This window comes from Microtus pennsylvanicus, chromosome 7 (assembly GCF_037038515.1).
Source record: "Microtus pennsylvanicus isolate mMicPen1 chromosome 7, mMicPen1.hap1, whole genome shotgun sequence".
NCBI lineage: Eukaryota > Metazoa > Chordata > Mammalia > Rodentia > Cricetidae > Microtus > Microtus pennsylvanicus.
Window position 1 is genome coordinate 91,790,053 of NC_134585.1, and position 25,174 is coordinate 91,815,226.

Consider the following 25,174-nt stretch of genomic DNA (forward strand, 5'->3'; position numbering starts at 1 on the left):
ATGGATCTTAGTTGCTGCTTCAGTCTACTCCACACATGTCTGCTTAGCACCTACCAACATTTGGCTTTGGATGGCTACTGCTTTTAGATAATCTATCAAAGGAGGCTCCAAACTTAAAAATAATTTTCTGGAACTAACACACACTGTGTCTCCATCCTGGAGAGTCACTTTAAAGAAGAGAAATATCTTGACTGAATTTAGTTCATATGCACGTTTTTCTTTTTCTTTTTTTGTTTTCTGCTATCTCCCCTGATGTGATGATCACTTTGAGGAATACTATAATTGGATGTCACCCCCATGTGCCCATGTGGTCGGTTCCCTGTAATTCCTCATTAGACAGTTTCGGCCCTTGTAATTAGTCTTAAGGAATGAGAAGAAACAAAAGGAATTAGGCTTACAAGAATGGGGTTCCACAAGATGCATTATTTTAAAGGTCTTTCTTATTGCAATTCCTTATAGTAACCAGAGATAAAACACCCTTATAGTTATTTATGAAACATCAGTCAATAATAAATTCCAGGTTTCAAATGCTCAGCTTTAAAATGAGACATAGATAAGCTTGTGCAATCCCAGCATTTGACAAGTGGGTGTTCAGTCTGGTAGAGTCCTACAGACAGCCACAGGAGCATAAGGAGTCTCTCTCTCTCTCTCTCTCTCTCTCTCTCTCTCTCTCTCTCTCTCTCTCTCTCTGTGTGTGTGTGTGTGTGTCTCCCTCCCTCCCTCTCTCCCCTCCCTCTCTCTTTCTAAATATATGTGTGTGTGTATGTATGTATGTATATGTGTGTGTGTGTATGAGAGATAACCACCTGTAGTTACTAGACTTTCTAAATTCCTTTAAAAACACACTCACACAAATACTAGAGAAGAACCGAAGACAAAGAGCAGAGTTCAAATATGTATACCTGAAAAATTTCTCGTAGCCAGCATAGTTGTCAAGATGGCACCCTATCAAAGAAAACAGAGATCAAGATCATAATTGCCTCTACAAATCTCTGACCTAAAAATACATAGCAGGGACTAACAAATCTCCTAGCTTTATTTTCCGAGACAGGACTTCAGATTGTCTGCTTTTTTTTTCCCCTTTTGGCTTCCTGAGAGTCCTAGTCTGTGGTTCTCAGGATGCTGGGACAGCTCTAACGGTCTGAGTCAGATTTAGATCAGACTGCACAGCTGTTTCCTCCAAGGAGAGAAACCACAGCACACACTACCGCATCCAGCCCACTTCTCACCCCGGGCTTGATTACGGAGCACCCCGAGTTTCCCTCAGGTCCCGCAGGACTAACTGTTGAGGTCAACAGTATCAAAAGCTCTGGTAAAACTTCCCTTACAGTACTTTTCTCCCCACCTCACCAAATCAACCTTCCCAACCCCAGCACACAACACTGTCAAGTTTCTTACCTTCAATTTCCGTCTAGCATTGAATTTCTTCAAGCAGTCCACAGTCTCCTGCCTGTGCATCATGGAAGCCACAGTAGAACGTTGCTGGAAGAAGAGGGGAGAGAGCAACTTAAGGATAGTTAAAGCATACCAAAGACCATAAAGAGTCTCCTCCAGTCTTTCCTAAGGGCGCCTGCACCCATGCAGGCAACTTGCAAGGATCCAACTGCCCGAGTTTCCTACAACAAAGCATGATTTCATAAAGACCATGAATGACTTTGATCAAACACCGACGAAGAGAAGGGGCAGAGATGAAGATCATTAACTCCTCAGATCAACATTTCAGTAAGCATTCCATTATATTAGAATACCTTCCATTTGCTCAGCATTTTATCATTACCTAAATATTTCATTCTCAACCCTAGGAACTTACTAGAGTTTTTAGATCCCCTTATGATTTGTTTTTCCTTAGGGCTTCTGCAAGAAACTCAGACTACCTAAAACTACCTCTAGCTTCCAAACCTCTACATTTTTAAAGCTCTTTAATGATAAATATTTGGACTCTGTCAAAATTTTCTTTCTGGGATATATTATCCTAGTATCATTTTCTTATTCCCTGCTCATGAGTCTAATCAATAATTGGCATGGGAATTACTCATTCCTATTACTGCCAACAATACTTATTTAGCCATTTATACAATTTTGAGTTTGCTATAGGCAATGGTGACTTTCATTGTTATAAAATTCATTTCTTTAATACCATGAGACCAAAAAAGGCATTAAGCTTCATCTTTTTTTTTGCAAGATTATTTAAAATCTATAAAAACCGACTAAGAGTTTACTTTTTGGTTTGGCTCCTAGGGCATATGGGAAAGTGACTTACACAGATCCATGGGTGTTTCAGAGCCTCAGAGGCTGTGATGCGTTTGGCAGGGTTGATGGTAAGCATTTTGTTGATTAGGTCTTTGGCTTCAGGAGTCACTGTGTCCCATTCTGGTGATGGAAACTTCAAAGACAGAAATTAGTAAGACATTTGTAGAGACAGACGCACAGACCAGGCATGTAGGTACAGGTTTATAATCTCAACACTGGGAAGCAGAGGCAGAGGCAGAGGACCAGGACTTCTAGTCAAGCCTCAGTTACACAGAGGCTCAAGGATAACCTGGAAAGCATGAAATCTTGTCTTAAAAACAACAACAATAACAACAACAACACACACCCTGAGTCAAATAGGGAAAAGCCAAACATAGTCCTCATTTCTGCAATGAGTGTATTGCTTCATAAATTTTCTCATTATTAAAAAAATCGATCAATTCACAACAATGGCTAGTGCTACAAAAAGAATAATAAGATAAAGCTGGTCATGTTTCTTTTTTTCAATTTGGTCCACTGGCTTTTACATGAGCATGTATGAAATATTAATGTGTGAATTTCTAAAACACTTAATTAGAAATAATGCTTGCAAGACAGACATGATCATAAATGGGCCCCGTGTGCTGACTGGAGAAAGAAATTATCTTGAGCGGCCATCATCTCTCATTCTATCCAACTAGAAACCACTTCTTATCATACGGTGATAGGAAGAAGAGCAGCCTGCAGACAAGAACTGGCTGGACAGTGGCTGTACCAAGAAACAGATCCAAAGCATATCCCAAGGCCAAATTTGCCCCCCAAAATAAGGCTGTGGTCACTGTTTGGTCAATTGATGCCAATCACATCCACTACAACTTCTTGAACTGCAGGAAACCATTACATCTGAGAAGTCTGCTCAGAAAATTGACGAGATACATATGCCCAGAAATGCACTACCTACAGCTACGCTATTCTTTATGACAACCCCCACCTGACACACAGGGCACAATGGTTCAAAAGTTGAGCAAATTGGGCTGTGACGTGTTAACTCATCTGTTTCAGCCACCTGGACTCTCCCCAACTGACCACACATCTTCTCCAAAAAACACTTCTACAAGCAACATGATGCAGAAATACTTCCCCCAAAACTCACTGACTCCTGAAATATGAATTTTACAAAACAAAAATAAACTTACTTCTCACTGTCAAAAATATTGCTTATAATAGCTCCTATTTTTTTTAATAAAGATGTATTTGAGTTTTAGTTATAATGACTTAAATTTGTGGTTTGAAACTATAAACATTTTACACCAATCCATTGCTTATCATAACTAATTTTCATAGTTAATCTTCCTTGTACATAAGTATATTTTATATTAGATATAATGTTCTTCACATGCTAAGAAATATTTGCCTCACACTGGTTGTCAAATGACAGAATATAAAATTGTTATTAACAAAAATAAGAACGACAGCCCTTGGCCCTGGCAGTAAACCAACCAACCCTCATCCAAAGCTGTATGAATACTTATTACATACATCATAAGCTCCAGCCTTGATCTGCTGATACAGTCTGTGCTGGTCTTCATCCCAGAAGGGTGGGTACCCCACCAGCAAGATGTAGAGGATGACACCTGAGGAGATCATAAAAGACAATGAGTCAAATGTGGCTGACTGATGTGGTGTTAAGACATGGAGGAAATGGGGATGACTCCAGAGAGACACACCATGACCTGTCCTGAGGTCAGTCCACTCCATGGAACAAAGTAAAGTAAAGTGAAAACACACAAAGGTGGAATACTTCTGTCAATTTGAAGGACATTTTTTTTGCCTCCCTGAATTCTTTTCCATATAGATTCTATACAGGTTGATGCTTAACTTTCTACTGTCTACTCCTACTAATTTAATTGTCTGACAATGTGCACCTTTGTTGAATGTACTGTCCTGGTTACAAATTTATGCTCTAAATAACCAGTTCCCCTTAGAATGCAGATAATATATAAAAAGACATAACTGTCTTCTCTTCAATAATATGAATTTTCAATACTAAAAGTTGTTTTCTATTAAATAGTTAGAATTCACCAAAGATGCATATATTATAGGAAAGTGAAAGGAAAGGGAAGGGTGAAATTGCAAGAAAAGTCCAAAGTCATGTGTACACAGTTGTACTACAATTTGCAATTTATTGCAAAAATATGCAACTAAAGGCATTGTTGGTACACAGAGGAGACTGGTTCCAGGATCACCCCACAGATATCAAAGTCTGTGCATGCTCAGGTCTGTTTAATAGAATTGTGGGATTCACTAATTTATGCAATTCTGTGTAATTGAGAAAATCTACAGGCTTCTTAACCTTAAAAGTCAGGCGAATGCTCTGAAGGAGTTGCTGTGCTATGCTGTGCTGTTTAGGGGCAAGGAACACATCTGTGCACATCACTGATGTGATTGTATTTTTCCCCTCAAATATTTTATGTATGCTTCATTGAGTCTGCAGATGTAGAACCCATCTACCGAAGAGTAACTGTACTAATAGTCAATATGTGATACAACTTTTAAATTAAAAATATACTTGTAGACTTAGAACTTTATCTGAAGCCATACATGAATACTAGCTCTCCTAAAAACAGAAGTCCCACTTGCCTTCAAATATCCTTCTGTTAATTTTGACACTTCTAACCTCCTAAGGGCTTTGTTTCTTTTCTTTTCTAGAGGAAAGTCTGAGGTCCCTTGGCCTCACCTCTGAGTTCCACCCTTATTGCTTTCTCAAGCCTGGGAAGGCCAAGGGGAGAAGAGCAGGGCCTTCAGATGTTCTTCCCCTTTGAGTCTGTAGTTCCTTGGTTTCCAGAACTCATGGTAGAGGAAGCCTATCCCTGCTCTTGTCAATTAGTCTGGACGTATTTATACAAAAAATCACCACTGAATTAAAATTGCTTTGAAGAAACAGTTTCATCTCCTGGGACTTTCATAGGAATAGAGTTTGAGATTGATTTTTAGAGTCTAGATTTGGCCCGAGAATAGTTCAGTGGTGGAGTTATTGCCTAGCTGTGTGAATCCCTGCTGGGTCTGATCCTCAGAACTGTGAAAAAACCAACAAATAACCAAATCCATCCATGCAAAGCTAACCAAGCAACAACACTCTATAGAGTTACACGGCAGGATGGTGGTTGGTGTAAGAGGTCCTTCTGTCCATGTGCATCTTTCATTGGTTAATGAATAAAGAAATTGCCCCAGCCTGTTGATAGGGCAGAACTTAGGTAGGCGGGGAAGATGGAACTGAATTCTGGGAGGAAGAAAGCAGAGTCAGAGAGAGACACCATGAATTCACTGCCAGAGATAGACAGACGTGCTTTGCCAGTAAGCCACTGCCATGTGGCAATATACAGATTAATAGAAATGGGTAAAACTAAGATGTAACAGTTAGCCAATAAGGAGTTAGAGCTAATGGGCCAAGCAGTGATTTAATTAATACATTTTCTGTGTGATTATTTTGGTTCTGGATGGCCGGGACAAACAAGCAGCCCTCTCCTTGCAACAGATGCTCTTTATCTTGAATGTTTGCAGGTGTAGAGTATTGGTCCCCGAGAAGCTATTTTAAGAGGTAAGGCTTACAGAGATCTCCAACTGATTGGGGTATGTTGGAGTCTGGTCACCTTCCCCTTTTGCTCTCTGTTCATTAGTTAAGTGGTTTTGTTCTGTCATGTGTTTTGGCCATGAGCTAGCCATTTGCTCACCATAGGCAGACCCAAATGCTTTGGAGGCCACTGTTTCATGGACTGCAACTTACAGAACTTTAATCCAGAATAAACCTGTTATCCCTGTAAGCTGATTATCTGTGACAATTTGCCCTAGTCATGGGAAGGTGACTAGCATGGAATGAAATATTTTAAATAATATTCATTTAAGAAAAACTATCATGTCTTCTAAACAAAGACTGAAAATTTATTCTATAAATTGTACTATTATAGAAATAATGTGCACAAATTTAATTTTCATATTATTATTATTATTTGGATTTTCAAGACAGGGTTTCTCCGTAGCTTTTGGTATTTTTATTATTGAATGGAGCAGATGCTTCAATAGTGATGATGGTGACAGTGATGACGAATTACCATACTTATTTTTCTAGGGTGAGTTAAAAACAAACCCATTTTAAGTAGTTTTACTTCTCACTTACGGATCAAAAAGTGAAGAAAAATATTTTGTTTGTAATGTCAACAGTGTCTGGTGTATCTGGACAATTTCTCATATAAACATGGAGTTAAGATGTTACAAAATGATTAATCAACTTCACAACTGAGGTATTTTGCACTCTGACTCTGACTTTTCTTTCCTGGGGCTTTTGTATTCAGCTGGCATCTGACATCACTTCTCTGGGTAGCAGGAGCTCAGGGAGGCCTTTTGCCCAAGGGAGAGCTGCGAATGCATATTCTGCACAGACTGCACCATTTTCCCCAAGACCGAAACACTCCACACTGCAGGCAGGCTTGCTAAGGCTCAGGAAGTTCTCTATCAAAACTCTCCATCCTGGAAGCAGGCTCTTTAAGGGTCAGGAAGAAAGCAACTCACAAACTGTATCTGATGAAGTCCCTAAAACTAAAAAGATTCCCAAGGCCCTTGTTCACCAACGTTATTTAGGCAGTGAGCACTGCTGTGGAGAGGAGACTCTCCCACTGGTCAAGCCACCTTCACATGGTGCAGAGTTCAGGGACTGCAGCTTTTGTGAGATTTTGGTGATGCGCATGCTTCTGAGTCATCCACGCTCATGTAGGTAGTACCAGTAAACTCACAGGTTCACCAGCTTGGACTTTGGTGTAGTTCTTTCTTTCATCTGTCACTGGTGCCATATTTGAGTTGAGTATAACTTTGTCTAGAAAGCTCCCCAGAAAGTCACACAATCTCATGATTTAGCCATTTGATAAATGATAAAAGGGGTTTCTACAGAAAATAGACCTTTGATAGAGTAGTACAAATCTTAGAAATAAAAAAAATGCTTTAGACTTGAAGGTGTAGAAAAGAAAGTACCATTGAATAACTGAGGTGAAATTGTCAATGCTTCTTTCAAGTATTCTGTAGACTTCTTTGGATTTGTTCGGTACAGTTCAAGGGTTTCTGAATCATAGTTCTGGTCTAATAAGGAATGGCTAGCAGAGTTGTAGCATAATGATAACACTGCCTCATAAAATTTTTTCATAAATAATGTTTAGCACATTTGTTTATTGCATTACTCCATTTAATCCTATATAGTGGTAAATATGCTACTATAGCATTTCGTAGATAAAGGAAAGGAGATAAAGAGGCTGAGTTACTAGCAGGCTTGCCAAGAGTAAGCAGAGTAACTCTTGCCAAGAGTAACACTTTCAAAATCCTTGCAGGTACTTTTCTTCCTAGGCGGAAATGAGTTTGCCTCCTAGGTCTGGTGAACACCAGTAAGTTTTTTTCTTGTCTTCCGGAGTGACAAGATACTCCTGTACTCTCCTTGACCAAGATGTGGAATCAGCTAGTGCAAGTGATAGGAGGGCAAATGGTATACTAGTAGCCAGGGCGGCCACTTATGTGCGCTCTGTGGAGAGACAAAGACATTGAAAATGAGGGAAGGGAGACATAGTGGTGGAACCTACATATCAAGAGAGATGGAAGAGACTAAAGATAACCAATGAATAGCAAACTTGTGAGCCAAGAAAGTGATAGGGAAAATGCGAAGATAATTATAGTAGCTATTACTGTGAAATTTTTAGCAAGTTGCATTATTTCTACACTTACAAATGAATTCTTTTTTTGTATAGATATATTAGCATGACTTTTAGATTTGGAAAAAAACAATCTCAGATAGGGGAATAATTGAGGGTAAGACCATCTGTTCATTGTGCTACTCTCTCCTTTTGTAAATTTGGATATTCCTAAAATCAACAGCTTAAAAACTGTTTTAGATACCATCGGTTTCATGTAACACTGTTAAGTGACGCTGCCTATTTTTCTTTGGCTTATGTGTTAATTTGTGCTTGGAGGAGATGAGAGATGCTCGAGTAATTAGAGTTTGGGGAAGCACTGATTGCTGATTAGGCAGAAAGCCTACATTATCAAGAACATTCCAAACTTATTTTAATGAAAGCTAATGTTAGAAAAAAATGATTAAGCCTGTAATCACACAAATGATCAAACATTCTAAAGACTGCTGTCATGGAAGAAAAAAGGATGGAAAGTTGAGAAGCTGGGGAAAGTTAAGGGAGAAATCAACCAAGACATCTATTTCATCTTGGCAAGTGGAGTCCACTATACGGTTTGCCCACAGGAGGATTTAGACACGCACAATTAGCCAGAGGGATAAGCCTGGTTCACACAGATCTTGCAATGCTTTTAACAAACAAACAAACAAAACAGAATAACAAAAGCAACAAAAAAAATCAAGGAAAGAAAACACTCAACAGAAATGATGGGTGGAACATGCCGTAGAAAAATGGAAGCCAGCAGGAGAAAAGTCATTTCTCAGAGGACATAACTATCTATGCCATAGAATAGGGTTGGCAAAGATTAATAATAAGTGTCAGTATTTCCCCAAATAGAAGGTCCAGGTATCTGGCCAAGATCACCGAGGAGGACATACAATGGATTGCATGCCCAAGTCCTCTCAAAAAAATTTGTATGTTGAAACCCTAACCCCTCTGTGATGCTTTCTGGAAATGAAAGGTAGCGAGACCCCAGGAAAAGAATTGGTGCCCTTCAGAGGTAGGTCAGAGACTAGCTGAAGAATAAGAGCAAGGTGACAACGTGTAATTTGGAAGAATCCTTACAAGAACCACCATGCTGCCTTCCTCACCTTTGCCTCCCAGCTTCCAAAACTATGAGTCAGTCCTACATCTGTGCTGTTTACATGCGGCTTCCTCCCAGCAACCTGGACGCCAGCTGCCAGCAGCCTCTGCTGTGCTGCATACAAACCCTAAAAGCTGCTGTCCCAGAGGAGACTCTGGCTGACTCAGATGTAGTTATCATCAGAATCCTGTGGCAAGCTTGGAAAACGCAAGATCCTGGACTTTACCTGGCAGACTTTTTCTATCACAGTTTTTTTAAAAAGGAAAACATTACATTTAAAAATAGAATATGAAGATGTACAAGAACTAGATGCGTGGTTTTCAAGGGTGCAGTTCGGTGGTGCCAAGTAGAAGGGCATCTCTCCAGAAGGCTTGCGTCTTGCAACATGGAAACTTTTCTTCTTTCAGGCTTTGCAAATGAGAGTGCTCCAGAAACTTCACCTGAACAGAATCACACAGGGCTACTCTTTTTATACTGTTCTTTTATTTTACTAAGGTAATGCCATTGGTGTTCATCTGTCCAGTAGCGCCTGTGAGAACATTTTCTTTCTTTTTAAGGCTATATAAATATAAATATTAAGGCTATATAATATTCTGTTGTGTATGACCTTGTGCTTAATTGATAGACTTGTTAATAGATTTATTCACCACCTTGTGGAGATAAAGTGCTGCTATGAATACAGTCAGACAGCGTTTCTTCAAGACTCTTATTTCCAAGCCTTTTGAATATACACCCAAGAGTGGGACTATAGGATCATATGACCTCAGAGAGTTTCATTCAGTACTTCTGGGGCATGTCCCAGAAAGCTGACGTGTTGATAAGACTTCAGATCATACTTAAGCATAATCTGTGGTTCACGTCTTGAAGGGCACCAAATTCAGGAAATTGCACATACTCAGTTAAGAGAAATGTAAGAAAACACTGTGTGTTATGAGCAGGAGGATGGCGGTAGAGATTATATTTGAAGTCAAGGTCCCCTGGGTGGTGACTGCTGATATACTGTTACTTATGATCATTCCGAGAGACATCTAATGAGACAGATAAAGTTGGAAAAGCATAAATATATTCTGGAAGGCAGGCCTTTGCTTACAGACTTGTCCCTCTTCCTTCTCTCCTTTAGTTTCAAGGAATTTTCGGGAAGGAGCACTACTAAAATCCAGCAATCCAGTGCTGTCTACAAACATTTGCTCATCCCAGTAGGGAATTATGGAAGCCACTTCATACAAGGAAAACCATTAAAACCAATTTAGTATTGGTAATGGCAGAGCACAGTGTTATGTTCTGGCTTCCTTCGTGTCTGCAATTTACATCTCACTAATGGACTGGTTGCTTTCAAAGACCAGTTATCAACCAGACCATACTTGAGAATTCCCAAGTGCAGACAAGTACATGTTTTGAATACTACACAGCCTTGCTTTAGTCCCTGCGCCCACGTTGGGGGACACTCTATTCTGTGTCAACTGCTAGTATGACAAAGACCTTGTTTTAGCAAATGTTTATACCTTAGTTCACATAAAATCATAGCTTAGTCTCTGGAATTGTTTTTTTTTAATTGGCTAGCATCATTTCTTAGCTCACAATGCAGTACCTATTTTTGAAAAGAATGAGTTGGCAAGTGAGACCTGATGATGAAAAGTTTACCCTCAAGGTACACCATAAGCTGAAAAAAAAGATAAGCAAGGAGAAGACAACATTTTATAACTAAAGTAAATTTAATATTTTGTCATGTCACCTGAGTGAGAGGACACAATAAAATGGTGAAGCAGTCAGCTGAAACCAATAACAATGGCCCAGAAGTGTAATAATAATAATAATGATAATAATAATACTTATGCTATGTACAGTAGTGGTCACTTCCCTAAATATGTGCTATGAAAATATCTAATTGAATTTCTAACTAAAGCTTGTCCATAGTCTCTGAAGGAAACGGGAACTGATTACAGATTCATGCTCCAGCTGAAACCTTGCTTAATGCAAAGGCATCCTGCTGTTTGCAGAAAGCCGGGAGAAGAAAGCAAAGGACAGCACAGAGGAGAGCAGAAAATAAGACGCTGAAACCTGTGAGGTGACAAAGAGAGAAGAAGGGAGAAAAAGAAGGGGAGGACAGGAGAGACACACAGAGAGAATTTGATATTCAGAAAATCATGAGGTCATTATAATATTCAACCAATTATCACAATTGCTTGTAATGTTAAATTAGCTATTAAAATTTGTTTCTAAAATAAGGCTACATCAGTTATCCAGAAAGTTCATCCCAACAAACAAAGCAAAACAAAAACAAAAAATAACTTTCTAGCAACAATAGTAAGAGGAACGAGCATGCATTAAGCGAATCTTCTCACATCTCTTTGGCAGTGCTGAGTCAAGCCCTATGCTATCTCCATTTTTTAAGAGTAGGCTGAGACAAAGAGAACAAAGAATTTCAACTCTCTTACAGCAAGCAGCTGAAGAGATGTGTGTGTTCTTCCTACCACGGCATATGCTACCAAATGGACGGGAGGGAGGGAGAACCAAGATGGCAGAGTATGGAGGAAAACCAGGATGGAAGAATTACATGGGATTGGCAAGCCAGAGATGAGTATCTACCGAAACAGGTGCACACACACTCACACACAAGACCTTTATACACCTGTGCCAACCACGGGTTACTGTTCCTATAAAGCACTCACTCCTCCTCCTCTGGGCACACAGGGTAACTGAAAGCAGGATAAAAGCCTGCATCGCTTCCCTTCTATTTTATGTCTACTCAGTGCTATGGGTCAGAGTCCCATTTAATCCCTCATAGGTATGTTCATTGTTCACGGAATATCTATCTAGCAACTTGCCACAGTCAACCCAGATGATTCCTCATCAAGGCCCAAGCCACACAAACCAGAGCCACTGTCTTACACCTCCAGCTACCTTGGATTCCAATTGCAGCAAAGTCCAAGAGGACAGACCACCCCTAAAGGGAGACAATTATCCATGATGGCCAGACTGCATCCTGGAGCAGTTCACAGGACCAGCGTGTCCCTCTAAGGATAAAGAGTTCTTCAAACACTGCCAAAGCAGAACCGAGACAGTAAACGAGACACACGTGACCCAGGGTTCTCAATCATGCATCCATCTTGCTTTCTTGCTACAGTTCTCCTGCTCCTTACCCTGAAGTCCATGCCAATACCTCAAACAGACCTGGGATCACAGACCCCTGTTTCTCATTTTTGCCAGTATGGTCACCTTGGTTAAATATGCTTACTATGCTTTTCAATCTAGTAGTCTCTAACTAGCGTTTAGAGGGGGTGGCCAAGTCTAGCTTTTTAGGACTCCCAGAACTGGGACCCTGACCCTCATACTGAAATAATTCTCCCCTTGCTCTGGACCAGTAACTGACCACACAGTCACTATAGAGTTTAACATCAGAGCATAACCTTTCCTCTCCACAGCCCCATATCTTCAAGAAAATATGACTCTATTATATTTTAAAATATTTCAAAAATATGACTATACTCCATAAAACCTGCCATTGTCAGTCAGTCTGAATCTTGGTCCAATCTGCTGGAAGTTCATCAGCAGAAACAGATCTAAGCTCAGAGTTAATTCAGTATAAGGGAAATGTTCGAGTTTTCACCTCATTAGGATTCAGACGTGGATAAGAACAGTTTGCACCAGCTCTTGCTTACAGGCACTTTGGAGTCCAGCTTGAGGAGGGCAGGGGGAAGAGAGCGTTTGGGATATAACCAAGGCCTTAGTCTTTGATTAAGTGTCACTTCTAACTCTCAAGAATAATGGTACCTCTTTGCATTTCATACTGCTTTATCCACCATAAAACATTTTCCCTTAATATGTGCCTTGTCTAGCCCTCTCACAACTCTGGGAGGGTATAATATTTTTTTAAAGCAAAATGGGGCAGGGGAGCTCAGATATTAGAGCCTTTGAGAACCAAAGACTGGCAGCCAAGTATGATGAAAATCCAGCTCCTTGTAGCTGCCTTTTTGGATATGGAGGGAACTCAGAACACACAGGATCCCATCAGTTTGCATTCAATATCAAGTTGCTTTGGGGGATGGAAATCTGAAATCTGACAAGGAATAGAGTATGGTATAGTTTATCATTCCAACATAAACCAAACCAAAACTGAACTGAGGAAGTTATTTCCAGAACCTATGAATCAATTTTTAATCAATGTCTTCTTGGTTTGCCGGCAAACAGGGCACTGAAACAAGCCTACAGAGTGCTACTGCCAAATGTTAGCAGCTCACACTTGTTTTTAGAGAGTACAAAGGAGACTGTGGAGCACAGGACACTGGCTTGTGCAGAGAGCCTCACTAGAAAAACATTTCAGAACGACTGGCAGCATCCTCTTATTCCAATCCTCTGTCTATTTGAAGAATGAGTCAACACATAGAGATTTACTCTGAGAAATGATGCTGCAGTTTTCCCCAGTGTGTGGCTGGGTCTGCCCAGGATGTTTTGTTTCATTTTAAATTAGGGCTAGACTGGTTAGGGCTGGAATCAAACCTCATTCATTCGCTATGTTCAAGATTGACTCTCATTCCGGTACTTCTCGCCAAGCATCCTAGGCAGATGGTTTCTTTCTGAAGGACTGGGTGGCTCAGGAGAGTAAGTGTGCAACATTGCAAACAAGGCTCTCTGCATCTCTGTCCTCAGGGTTCCTCGATAAAGCACTGGAGTCACCAGGGGAGTGTCAATCTGCCCACTCCAGACCTCATCGGAAACAGAGATCTATCCCTTACCCACCTAGCCATCAATCTTTAGGAGTCTAAAGTTTGAGACATACTGAGTTCAAGCCTAACAGCTCTTCTTGCTACAGAGCATTTGTGCCTTCCCCCAGCTCCCATGCTGAAATCCTCATTGCTACTGTGATGAAGTCAATAGTGAAGCCTTTGGTAGAGAAAAGGCCTCAGGACTCAGAGCAAGCTCTTATGAGAAAGGCCCCTTTACCATGTGTGGCCTCATAGAGAAGATGGGTATCTATGAATCCAGAAGTACACCCTTATTAGACAGCAAGTCATAAACACCATAACCATAATCTGTCCAGCTTCTAGAACCATTACAAATACATGTTTAGGTATTTAAGTTAGTCAGTCTTTCATGCTTTATTATTGTACCCCGAATGGACAATACAATTTCTCACCGCATGCCCACATATCCACTGGTTTTCCATAAGGATCTTTACGCAGGACTTCTGGAGAAAGATAGCCAGGTGTGCCAGCAAAACCTAGGGAAAAAGAGAAGCTCATGAGTCAGGGTTGGCATGACAAACATCAGTGAGAAATGGCCAGCTAAGAAAGAATGATTTAGGGACTTCTTTAACTTAAGATAAGCTCTGCCTGTCCTACCTTGTAGATTATTTAAAACATACACACGCACACAGACACATATACACAAACACACTGGAGGTGTGGAGGTCAATCTACTATAATATGCTGACACTACTTTTGTTTAGATGTTTTGACATCACTTATATTGAAGTTTAAACTACGGCTGTAAAGAAATAATGAGAAAACTGGAGGCAGATTAGTTCTTTGCAAAAGATGACACCCGAATGCCTCTGACAATCAGTCACCTATAAAAGAGGGGGTCGGAACAACTACATACTATGGACAAATCAAAAGCAGATCTTCAGAAAATATTTTTTAAAAGGGACATCCTTTAGTCCTTTAGTACAGAACCATGAAGGTGGACAGGGCTACCAGTAACTGAAAGACTCACATTCGGAGAAGAAATAAGCCCAGAAATATATCAGTTCAATGTGTACTAATAAATAACTGGCAACTAAGAGGAGACTCAAGGACACTCAGATGAATCACCACTGAACACCAACCAATGAGACCGCCAACTCCAGAAGACACAATGAAGAGGGCTGATGGCAGAGAAAGCTTTGTATTATATAAAGCAGTGTAGAATTTGATAAGGAATGCTTGAGCAACAATAAAATCTGTAAGTAGACTCAAGTGGAAAATATTTTCTATTCCTGAAAATGAGTTTGTCAAGTAGAGAATACTTAAAAAATCACAAAGGTAACTATGTTCATTTGAAAGTGTTCTTTTAAAAGGCAAAAAGAAATGGAAAATGGAAAGTTTCATTAAAAAAAAACACACAATCAGAAGTTCTTCTGATCACAAACTAATGTCAAGTCACAGTCTTTATTTACCAGGAGGCAAAGTATCCAAGAAATGAGTGAGTCCTCATTTCTGCAATGAAGTTATACTTACTACTTTAAAATAGAAACAAGCAAAATTGGATTGAATTTAAGCCAAAGGATTTTCTTTTGCCTAATCTTCATTCATTTTAGTACTTTTCTCATCTGTTTGGAAGAAAGTGATGGACCATGAGAAAGGGCTCCAGGATAGGGTCCCTCTGTGCCTAAGTTTTACAAGGCATCATGAATCCACTGAGGTTCCACCACCTGTAGCTCAAGGATTACCCAAAGACATAATGTGGTATCACTGCAAAGTAGGGGTGGGTACAATTGTTGCAAGTGGCTTTAAAATGGTCAGGTATATGGTCCTTACCCTTTCCATGCTCACCACTCTTTTCCAATTCTTGAATAGTATACAAAGAGAATCCAATGAGAAAATCATCTAAAATCTGATGAAGACTAGTGTCCTGAGCGTGTGCGTTCAGATCCCTCTCAAACACACAGACTGGTTTGATTTTGAGTACATGACCTGACTAGCCTCTTCTAGTTCTCTTGGAAATTAACTTCTCATTCTTACAATGATGCTAATACTTGCATCTCATTTTTGTTCCATCATTGGTCTCATTAGATGTGTATATTTGCGTCCTTTGATTTCACTTTTACAAGAAATACATGTATTCCACAATTGACGACTAGTCAACTTCTGTTTGTCTTACAACTGGCCAAGTGCAGGAGAATTAATGATATTTTCCTTGGAAAAAACATAGAAGAAAATTACTACAAACGAGTAAAAAATAAAAAGACCAAATTGAGCATGGAGACACACATGAGTAAAATCCCAGCATTTTGGGGTACTGAGATCAGAGGAGTGTGGGTTCAAGACAACCTGGGTTATAAAGTGATAAATAATTAAGTATTCCAGATATAAACTATTTGAACCCTCACTCTGAGACTGAAGTTCCACGAGAATGCTATCATTATTATCCTTACTGAGAACCCCTATTACTTGAGCTGCCTGTTGGTTCTAATCCTGAGTATTCAAAATCATACACAATACACTGAACAATGACCTCATGAATACAGCATTCTGGAATACAGTAGACAAGGTCTTATTCATCAGGGAATTTAATTCCTAGGAATGTAGGATTGTTATGATAAATGCTATCAAGGTTAATAAGAACTTGCTTTCTCCAGAGATAGCATGATTTTACTTCGAAGAAGTAATAGGAGTATCAAAACAGACAAAGAAAGAAACAGAAATATTACCTTATCGGAAATATATCCATTAGATTGTCTTCTCATTCATAAAATCACTTAATATTTAAAATGAGAGACATGATAGTAACTAAGAAAATCTTCTTTGATGCAAGATTTTTCTAGAGCCTCTGCTGCCATAGCAATAATATGATGCTAAAATAATATTGCAGATATATTTTGCACCCCGTACCTTAGGATAAATGGGATGTATATGAATAATGCTGTGGAAATTTATTTTATTTTATTTTTTACAGTTTATCAAATGTGCTACATTGGATGCTAATTCTCATAGTTTTGGCCACTATTTAAAGAGACCAGAATTATAGAGTGAAAAGTGAATAAAAGGACCAAAGTTCGTGGAACTGAAAATGAGAATGAAAATAAAAGGTTTATTTGTATTTTTCAGTATGCACCATAATGTGTGTGCCAGAAGAACACCTCAGGTTTAGTTTCTTAGGTACCATCCACCTTGCTGTCTGACACAGGGTGAGTCAATAGTTTAGACTAGCTCACCAAGGAGGTTAGGCTGGCCTGTCAGTGAGCTCCAGGGTCCTGCTGTCTGTCTCTTTTCCCCTAGTGTGGGGATGATAAACACAAACTACCATCTCTAGATTAAATATGAAAAATACTATCTATTATTACTGTGAAGAGAGAGTGCATGCATCTGCAACACTTGTTTGGAGGTCACATTCTGTATTAAAACCCTCCTACTGAGTCTTAGCACAGAATCCCTTTTACCGTGAACCTTTTGAAAAGGTATACATGGCTTGTTTTTGCAATATTTTCTGGTTATGACTAATTTAATATCAGGTTTCATGTTTTAGAATTAGTGAAGAAGCTGCTGGATGACCATGGCTACTGTCCTCTGGCTAGAAAGTGGTGTCAGGAACCTGGAGTTCCAGGCTGGGAGAACACAGTTACAGGAAGGAGAATCGCCCTACTCACCAAACCACGCCTGTTGGTCGCCTTGAACTTCTATGGCTAAGCCGAAGTCTGCCAGTTTCACAGCTGCTCCTTTGGATTTGCTAGCTAAAAGCAAATTCTCAGGCTTTATTTAGAAAGAAAAAGAGAGAGAGAGACTAAATTGAGACTCTATTTTAAGCAACTACTTAAAATGACCGACATTTGTACAAGATTAAACGGGGAGGTGGGGTTTGGGAAACCAACTCATGCACTGTTGTCTCCTGTGGAGATTTCCATTCCTAAATCCCAGGGAAAGGATAATTAGAAAACTATGGAGAAGAACCATGGATGCAGGCTTCAGACAGATGCATTGGGTACTGCAGAGGCAATGGGGAGGGATGCAGTTAGTAGAGCCGCTGGCTTCACCTGCTCACATGCCTCCAAGGACCATTCAAGTGCACATTTGGCCACTGACACGGACTTAGAAGCCTAACAAAGCACAGACATTTTCAGCAGGAGGAAACCTGGCAAGATGATAACCAGAGTTGGATCAACCTACAGACATTTGGCAAATGAAACAGCAAATTAAATCCCACTTGATTTGTAAGAGTTTGGACTCAAATGCAGTGATTTTGATTCCTCAATGTTTCCAAACAATTTCTGCACAAATTTTAGAGACTTACTCTGAATTATGTATTGAAATGGCGGTCTTTAAGAATCTGTTTATTCTTAAAGGCAGAAAGAGTGTACGGTTTGCCAAATGTTATAGTTAGCTTTAAACAAAAATTTATCAGCCACTTTTTACTGTGTAACTTACATTCCTTTAAAGTGTAACTAAAATATTATACAGATACTTACTCTCCCACCTAAAATACTGCGGGAAAGAAACATTTTTCTTTGTTGTTGATCCTTCCTCAAGGACTGACAAAGCAGTCTTGGAACGAGGCTGTGTCTACACCATTGTTTCCCAACCACACTGGAATTTTGAAAACTAGCATCAAGATAGAGCCTTCAATTTCCCTGGTAGTCCTCATGGATTCTAAGGAACAGAGTGGGGATATGGTTAGGAGAAGAGTATTGAATATTATGAAGCCTTGCCCACCCAGGTATCTGGATAGGGAGAATGGTCCAAGGTCTTCCTGCTTTGGATAAGAACCCATGAATTTTGAGTCTATGTCTCCACCAAAACAGTTGGGAAACAATGGTCCTTCCAAGTACCAAAACTGTTCTCTATAAATATGAAAACGTCAGCCAAATGATTTTGTTTATGTGTTGACAAACAAGTTTCCTCAATTTGACTTCTCTCTCTTTGTTGGATTTGTCAGTTTCATGGGTTGTTTTGGACTTGTGTAAACACAGCCTAAGCCAGTAGTTATTAATCAAGCCAGCCATGCAAGACAGCAACACCCATAAGCAGAGTTTAGAAGAAATCAGGTTAAATGTATAAGAAATTAGAGGGCGAGCAAGCAAGTTTCAGTTAAATACCAGAATTCTTCAGGCAATTGCTGCCCACTGCCATCAGATTCACTACTATTGTGACCACTGGACATGTGAAAGGACCTTGGTAGCTTTTCAGGCTTGAGTATGGTTTTGAACTAAGTCGACATCAAAAACATCGTTTAATTTGGAGTTTGAGATGAACATGTTTCAAGAATTGAAAGCCCTTCAGCTGATGTAACTTTTATTATGATTTAATGTTTGAAATTGGAACCTTGGATATTTATCAGTGTGCTAATGTATTTAATCAAGCTAAATTATTTACTTTTGACATTTTAATTTCATAACAAAAATTTATGGTCAACTAACTAACTACCTTTCCATTTTCTAATTTAATCGACATAATTTTCTACTGCTTATTTATGGAATAAGCAACTTAGACCAAGCACACTGAACTGTAGGCAATAATTGATTCCCCTTCTTTGGAACTTTCACATTCCAAAGCACTGGGATTTCAGAAATGCCTGTTCATATACTCCAATCTAATTTGCCAGCCACAGACTCATTCAAGGAAAATGTTCCAATCACTTAAGAAATCAAGGTCGTTTTAGAACCTTTGGTATAGAAGCCACTTGAGCAAATGCCAGTGTCATTAGTGAGTAAAGCCCTTTAAAATTTAATGTGCCTTCACTCTCCCCACTACACTAAAAAGTTTCTGGGCAGGGCTTTATGCATAATGCCCTGAAAACCCAAGTCTCTGACTGGGGCAGTATTGCTAGCTAGAGATGACCTAAAAGGCCTCACTCTAGGACGCATGAGTCATCCAAGAAAATGGCAATTTGTATATGAGTTTCACCTGGCACCCATGAAGACTGTTCAGCAGCAGCTATGGACAGGAGAAGGCAGGCCTACTTCCAAGGGATGGGATACATTTTAAGATTAAGAATTAAAATTAAGATACATTTTAAATCAGACAGCTTTGCCTCTGTGTATATCATTTGGGAAAAAATAACACAGAGAATATGGAATGGAAGTTGAAAAGTTAGAACAGTTTTTGATTTTATTACAGGAATCTGCTTTTTATTATTTCACTTGAAGATTGCTTTAAGTGGCTAGCTTTAATAAAACCCTTAAAATGTCACTCTCATTTTACTTGCGTAGGGTTTCTTTCGACTTTTTAGAAAGGGCAGTTAGAATAATTTGTCTGTCATGGTCTGTGGGGGTGCAGGTGGCTGACTCACTCATAATTTCTAAAGAAACCTCTAATGGGAACTGGCACATTTGTTTTGGGTTTTCACTCCGAACGTTCATCTGGAAACAAGAATGGTGGTGGCGCAGTCCTTAGGAAGGATTTCTGCCACATACCAGTTGCTGCTATCCCATTGCTTTGACTTCCTAGGATGAATGTGATGGGCAGGATCAGCAGGCATCTTCCCACACACCTGCGTATGAACGCTGACTCAGCAACAGGAGTGAAGTGGGTAGAACGATGAAGTAGAAAAATATGTGAATTCAAAACTCATGTCCTCACTTTCATTTTGATGCTGCACGCTTGGGCAACCCATGGACCCCTGCTGTTGATTGATCACTGCCTTCATCTCTCAAACAGTATCGTGAAGCTACTGAATTGTATCTCATGGCAATAGCTAGTGGAAGTGAATCATAAGAACAGCATACTTTATACATGTTGGTGATCAGGTATTATAATCCCCTGGGGCTGGTCATTTCAACATGCGGAAACATTTTCAATCTGTAACGCGTGTTTCAAACTGAAGAAATGTTCATATCAATCCCTAGGTTAGCCTGTATACTTCGCAATGATCTCTACCCTCTTACAATGCGATCACTTTTTAGGTTGGTTTTAAAATAGCGTCTCCTGACATTCTCACACATAGGTTTCCTTCCCCACCCCATTTCTTCCTAATGGTGCAGGATTTTCCATGACATCTGGTCTCAGTGTCAACAACCATTTATAGCATATCAGCTGCAATGAGCAGCAACTGTGTACAAGTTTTGTTCTGTGTTTCCATATGGATATGAAAGCAATAGCTTCCAGGAGAATGCGAAGAGTTATTAAAATTATTCAGATAGCTTGAATTACTTAAGCAAGTTGTGCAACCGCCTTCAGAACTAGTGGAAACTTGGAAACGAAAATAAATCCCAAGCCCCTCAGTTTATAAATGGAGAAATGTCCAAAAGAAAGAGGGTACATGTACATGTTCACATAGAAGCCAATACGGAGTGTTTTGTTCTAGCACACCCCACTTTGCTTTTTGAAACAGGGTCTTTCACTGAACATGAATCTTGGTGAGTGGCTACGTTGGCTAGCTAGTTAGCCCCCGGGATCCTCCTGTCTATGCCTCACAGTGCTGGGGCCACAGGAGTGCAGAACCAGACTCTTATATGGCCTTGGTGATTCAGAATCAGTTCATCATGCTCAGGCAGCAAACACTTTACCCACCGAGACATCTCTTTAGCCCCATAATTCTTTTATGGATTTAGTACTTGTGGTGGGTTGATTGAGAATATTTTACATAGGCTCACAGATTTGAATAACTGGTCACCACAGAGTGACACTATTTGAAAGGATTAGAAGGTATGGCCTTGTTGGCAGTGTGTCACTGGGAGTGGGCTTTGAGGTCTCATAATGCTCATTCTAAGCCCAGAGTCTCTCTCTTCTTGTTGCCTATTGATTTGGATGTAGAATTCTCAGTTATTTCTCTGGCACCATGTCTGCATGCATGCCACCATGCTCCCTCCATGATGATAATGAACTAAACGTCTGAACTGTAAGCAAGCACCAATAACTACTTTCTTTTTTATAAGAGTTCCGGTGCTCGTGGTGTGATTTTACAGCATTAGAACATTGACCAAGAAAGTATTGGTATTCCATTCTGATGATATAAAAATGGTTCATTTTCATAAGGCAGTCCATTTGGTAGGTATTTTAAGACACTTTTGAAGTAATCAAAAAGTAATTGCCATTTATATCTAAATGAAACAAGAGAAAACCGAAGAAACATAAGATACGATCTTAATCTTGAGTCTTTAATTAGCACCATCTTTATTAAGAGATTAATCTGAAAAGACAGTGACCACATGGGCATTAGTCGCAGAGTTTATCCAGCATTAATGTGATACATGTCAAATAAGTATTTACTCTAAATATTTTTATATTTTATCATAAAAACACACGATTTTATTGTGAGGTATTGATTATCAAATTCGCCTAGATATTATTTGTAATGAATTATAGTGATATTTTATTTATGTTTAATAAATTAAGTTTGCCTAAAGATCAAAAGGGCAAAGCTAAACCAGTAGAGGTCAGGCAGTGGTGGCAAACACCTTTAATCCCAGGATGTGGGAGGCAGAGGCAGTTGAATCTCTGTGAGTTCAAGGCCACTGTAGGCTACACAAGAACAAGGCAGCAACAAATCAAGGTGGTGGCGGCTCACACCTTTAATCCCAGTACTAGAGAGCCACACACCTTTAATCTGAGCACTAACTGGGAATATAAAATGGGAGGAGACAGAGGCTCGGGGCTCAGTTGCAGTTGCCTAGCGTTGGTAGAGGGAAGACTTCTCTAGTCTTCTTTAGTGGTTTGGCTGCTTTGCTTTCATGGTTTTTCAGGTTGAACCCTAATATCTGTCTCTGGGTTTTTATTATTTGGGCTACAGTGAATTTTAAAGGTCTTTTAAGTTTCCTTCCCTTTATTTTAGAATCTCAAGAATCTAACTAGAAGCTGGCTGTTCTCTGCTTTGGTATGTTTGCAGTCACTCTTTCTTTTGCCAGAGATGGTGTGAGCAAAGCTCCCGGAACAACTCAGTGCGATTTAGCCCGAGTTGAAAAAGCCTGAATGCCATCTACACTTGCTTCATTTGTGCACCAGGACAGATGGTTTTAGCTTTTATTCAGTTTGTTTTTTAAACAGGAGCAAATTCCTGGTTTCCTGTATTGAGAACCGGGGGGTTCCGGCTGATGTAGGCACGTGAGTTTCATTCAGGACCATACTTCTAGTACACGCACAGACAGGTTCACTGAAAGCACTCTGCACCCTATTTTTCTCTCTTACTTTACTTCTATGCTCTGAGTGAAGTGTGCTGCGTTGATCAAAGGAAGCAGAGTGGCACTGTTGGGACCGCACTCCACAGCCCCTGCTTCTCTACAGCCTCCCACACCCCAGACACACAATAAATGAGAGAATCAACCCCTCCCCCCACGAACTGGATTTTAGATAACTAGACAAATGTTATGCAGAAATGACTGTCCTTTAAGTTTTTATCTAAAGGTAGGTCTGAAAAAAAACAGGATACACAGATCTTTATCTAAAGAACTTTATTGTAAGAAAGATCTGAGAAAAACAGTATTTTCTAACTATTCAAAATTTAGAATTTGCAATATTATGTAAATTCCATTTACATACCATAACTAACAAAGACTTACTAAATGCTTTCCATCATCCATGCTCTCTGACAACTAATTTCTTTCTATTCAGTTATGAATTTCTATGAGGTTGCCATAAACATTTCTAGAATTAAAGCATCTATCTATCTATCTATCTATCTATCTATCTATCTATCTATCTATCTATCTATCTATCTCTTAACTAATATCCCTCTGTCAATCTATCCATCCATCTGTTTATCCACCTACTTGATGATTCTTCCATTACCTGCTACTAAAAAAGAGGCCAGTAGAAAATCAGCATCCTCTGCTGAGGGATACACAGAGTTTCGTTTTTGTGGCTAATAGCTTCAGTTGTGCCACGAAGCTTCCTACTTATCCAATAACACCATAATGTGAGCATTACTGTTAGAACCTCTAATCCTATCTAGATGTGAACCAATGGTCCCACTACTGTGTGGAGGCCCAAAAATGTGAGCTTACTTCCAACTTGTCTCTTCAGAGAGTTTTAGCTTGTTCAAAGTTGCTGACAAGTGAGGCTACACAACCCGACCTAGGTTATGGTTGCTTGGTGTTTTGTTCATGAAGATGGTCCATACATGTAGATCCACTCACTCATGACCAAAGGTCCGGAAATTCAAGCATACTTCTGTTCCTTCTTTTGATTTAAGAGGTTTGACCTAAGAAGTGGCTGCCTTCAGGATACTTGATCTAGTGTGGGTTCACTGCCTAAGATTGTTTTTCTCAAGAACCAGTGACTTGATGTCTCAAGTATTGAGGAACCACGTAACTGTTCCAATTGTCCTTTGTATCATGTTAAAGCAATCTTTTGCCTTCTTCCCCCTTTTTGTATCGGGACATAAAATGTATGGAAAATTAAACACAGGTCTATTTCAGTATTCACTGGAACTCACTTCTGATACTATCCTGTGCTTCTGTTCGTTATTTTCACTTATATCTTCACTCTCTTTTCTTATTTTTCTAATCCCCATGCCCCCTTCCTGGTAAGTGGTACGCTTGTCAAAGCATGGTCCCCAACATTATTATTTTTTAAATATTTATTTATTATGTCTATAATATTCTGTCTGTACGTCTGCAGGCCAGAAGAGGGAACCAGACCTCATTACAAATGGTTGTGAACCACCATGTGGTTGCTGGGAATTGAACTCAGGACCTTTGGAAGAGCAGGCAATGCTCTTAACCATTGAGCCATCTCTCCAGCCCCTAATTTTTTTAAAAAAATATTTAGGTCCCCAAAATTATTGAAGAAATAAAATACTGTTGTCCAAATGTCCACTGAGAAAAGTCTGGTGGTGACTGATCTCTTCTCCCCATCTTTGAGCCACCTCCTGTTTCTTTTCCCCAATTTGCCTTCTTGCCTTAGACAGAATAATTTTGTATCATAATTTTAGATTAAAGAGGTTAGCAGTTAATCAAGTATTCAAAATAGTGAGTGTTATAGTTATTTTAAGATATAGTTATCCTCATAGTTTATGGATAATCTATTATGATTACTCTTACATTATAAACGTGTACTTAATATACATTTATTCTTTTGTTTGAATTTTATCTTTTCCTGAATTTAAGAAGCATGTTGTAAGCCTTGATTAGGTTAAGGTCCTTTGCTAGGCACCGTGGTGTCACATGGATGTTAGTCTAGGAGTACTTGAAAATGCACAGCACTCACAAGTACCTTTAATAATGATAATAAACACAGTGCAGCCTATGTTCTTCTCTAAGTGATTTAGATGAACTAAACCACATACAGTCAGTAAATTAGATGTGAACTAACACACAAATCAGTATAAAGAAAGAAATAAAGACAGGAGGTATGGGAACCAGGAGGGAAACTTGGTTTAAAATCTGGTGGTGAATGCCTTTATATTTGATTAATTGGTCAATATGACACTTCCAGTGTGTATTTATCACACAGAATGTATTCATTTGGTTAAAAAGGCACAAAAAAAGTCAGGGGTTTACCAAGATTACATG

The 25,174-nt window shown here is 39.4% G+C and overlaps 1 protein-coding gene across 13 annotated transcripts in view; it reads right to left on the minus strand.

Moving 5' to 3' along the window:
- Camk2d (calcium/calmodulin dependent protein kinase II delta) overlaps nt 1-25,174 on the minus strand; it is a 250,842-nt gene that overhangs the window by 47,642 nt on the left and 178,026 nt on the right. For all 13 annotated transcript variants that reach the window (XM_075981432.1, XM_075981445.1, XM_075981439.1 and 10 more), the window contains exons 7-12: nt 17,381-17,483; nt 14,171-14,254; nt 3,769-3,863; nt 2,261-2,383; nt 1,399-1,482; nt 903-945 (exon numbers count right to left, since the gene is read on the minus strand). In XM_075981432.1, the coding sequence (XP_075837547.1) occupies nt 903-945; nt 1,399-1,482; nt 2,261-2,383; nt 3,769-3,863; nt 14,171-14,254; nt 17,381-17,483 (532 nt within the window). The remainder of the gene's footprint in view (nt 1-902; nt 946-1,398; nt 1,483-2,260; nt 2,384-3,768; nt 3,864-14,170; nt 14,255-17,380; nt 17,484-25,174) is intronic.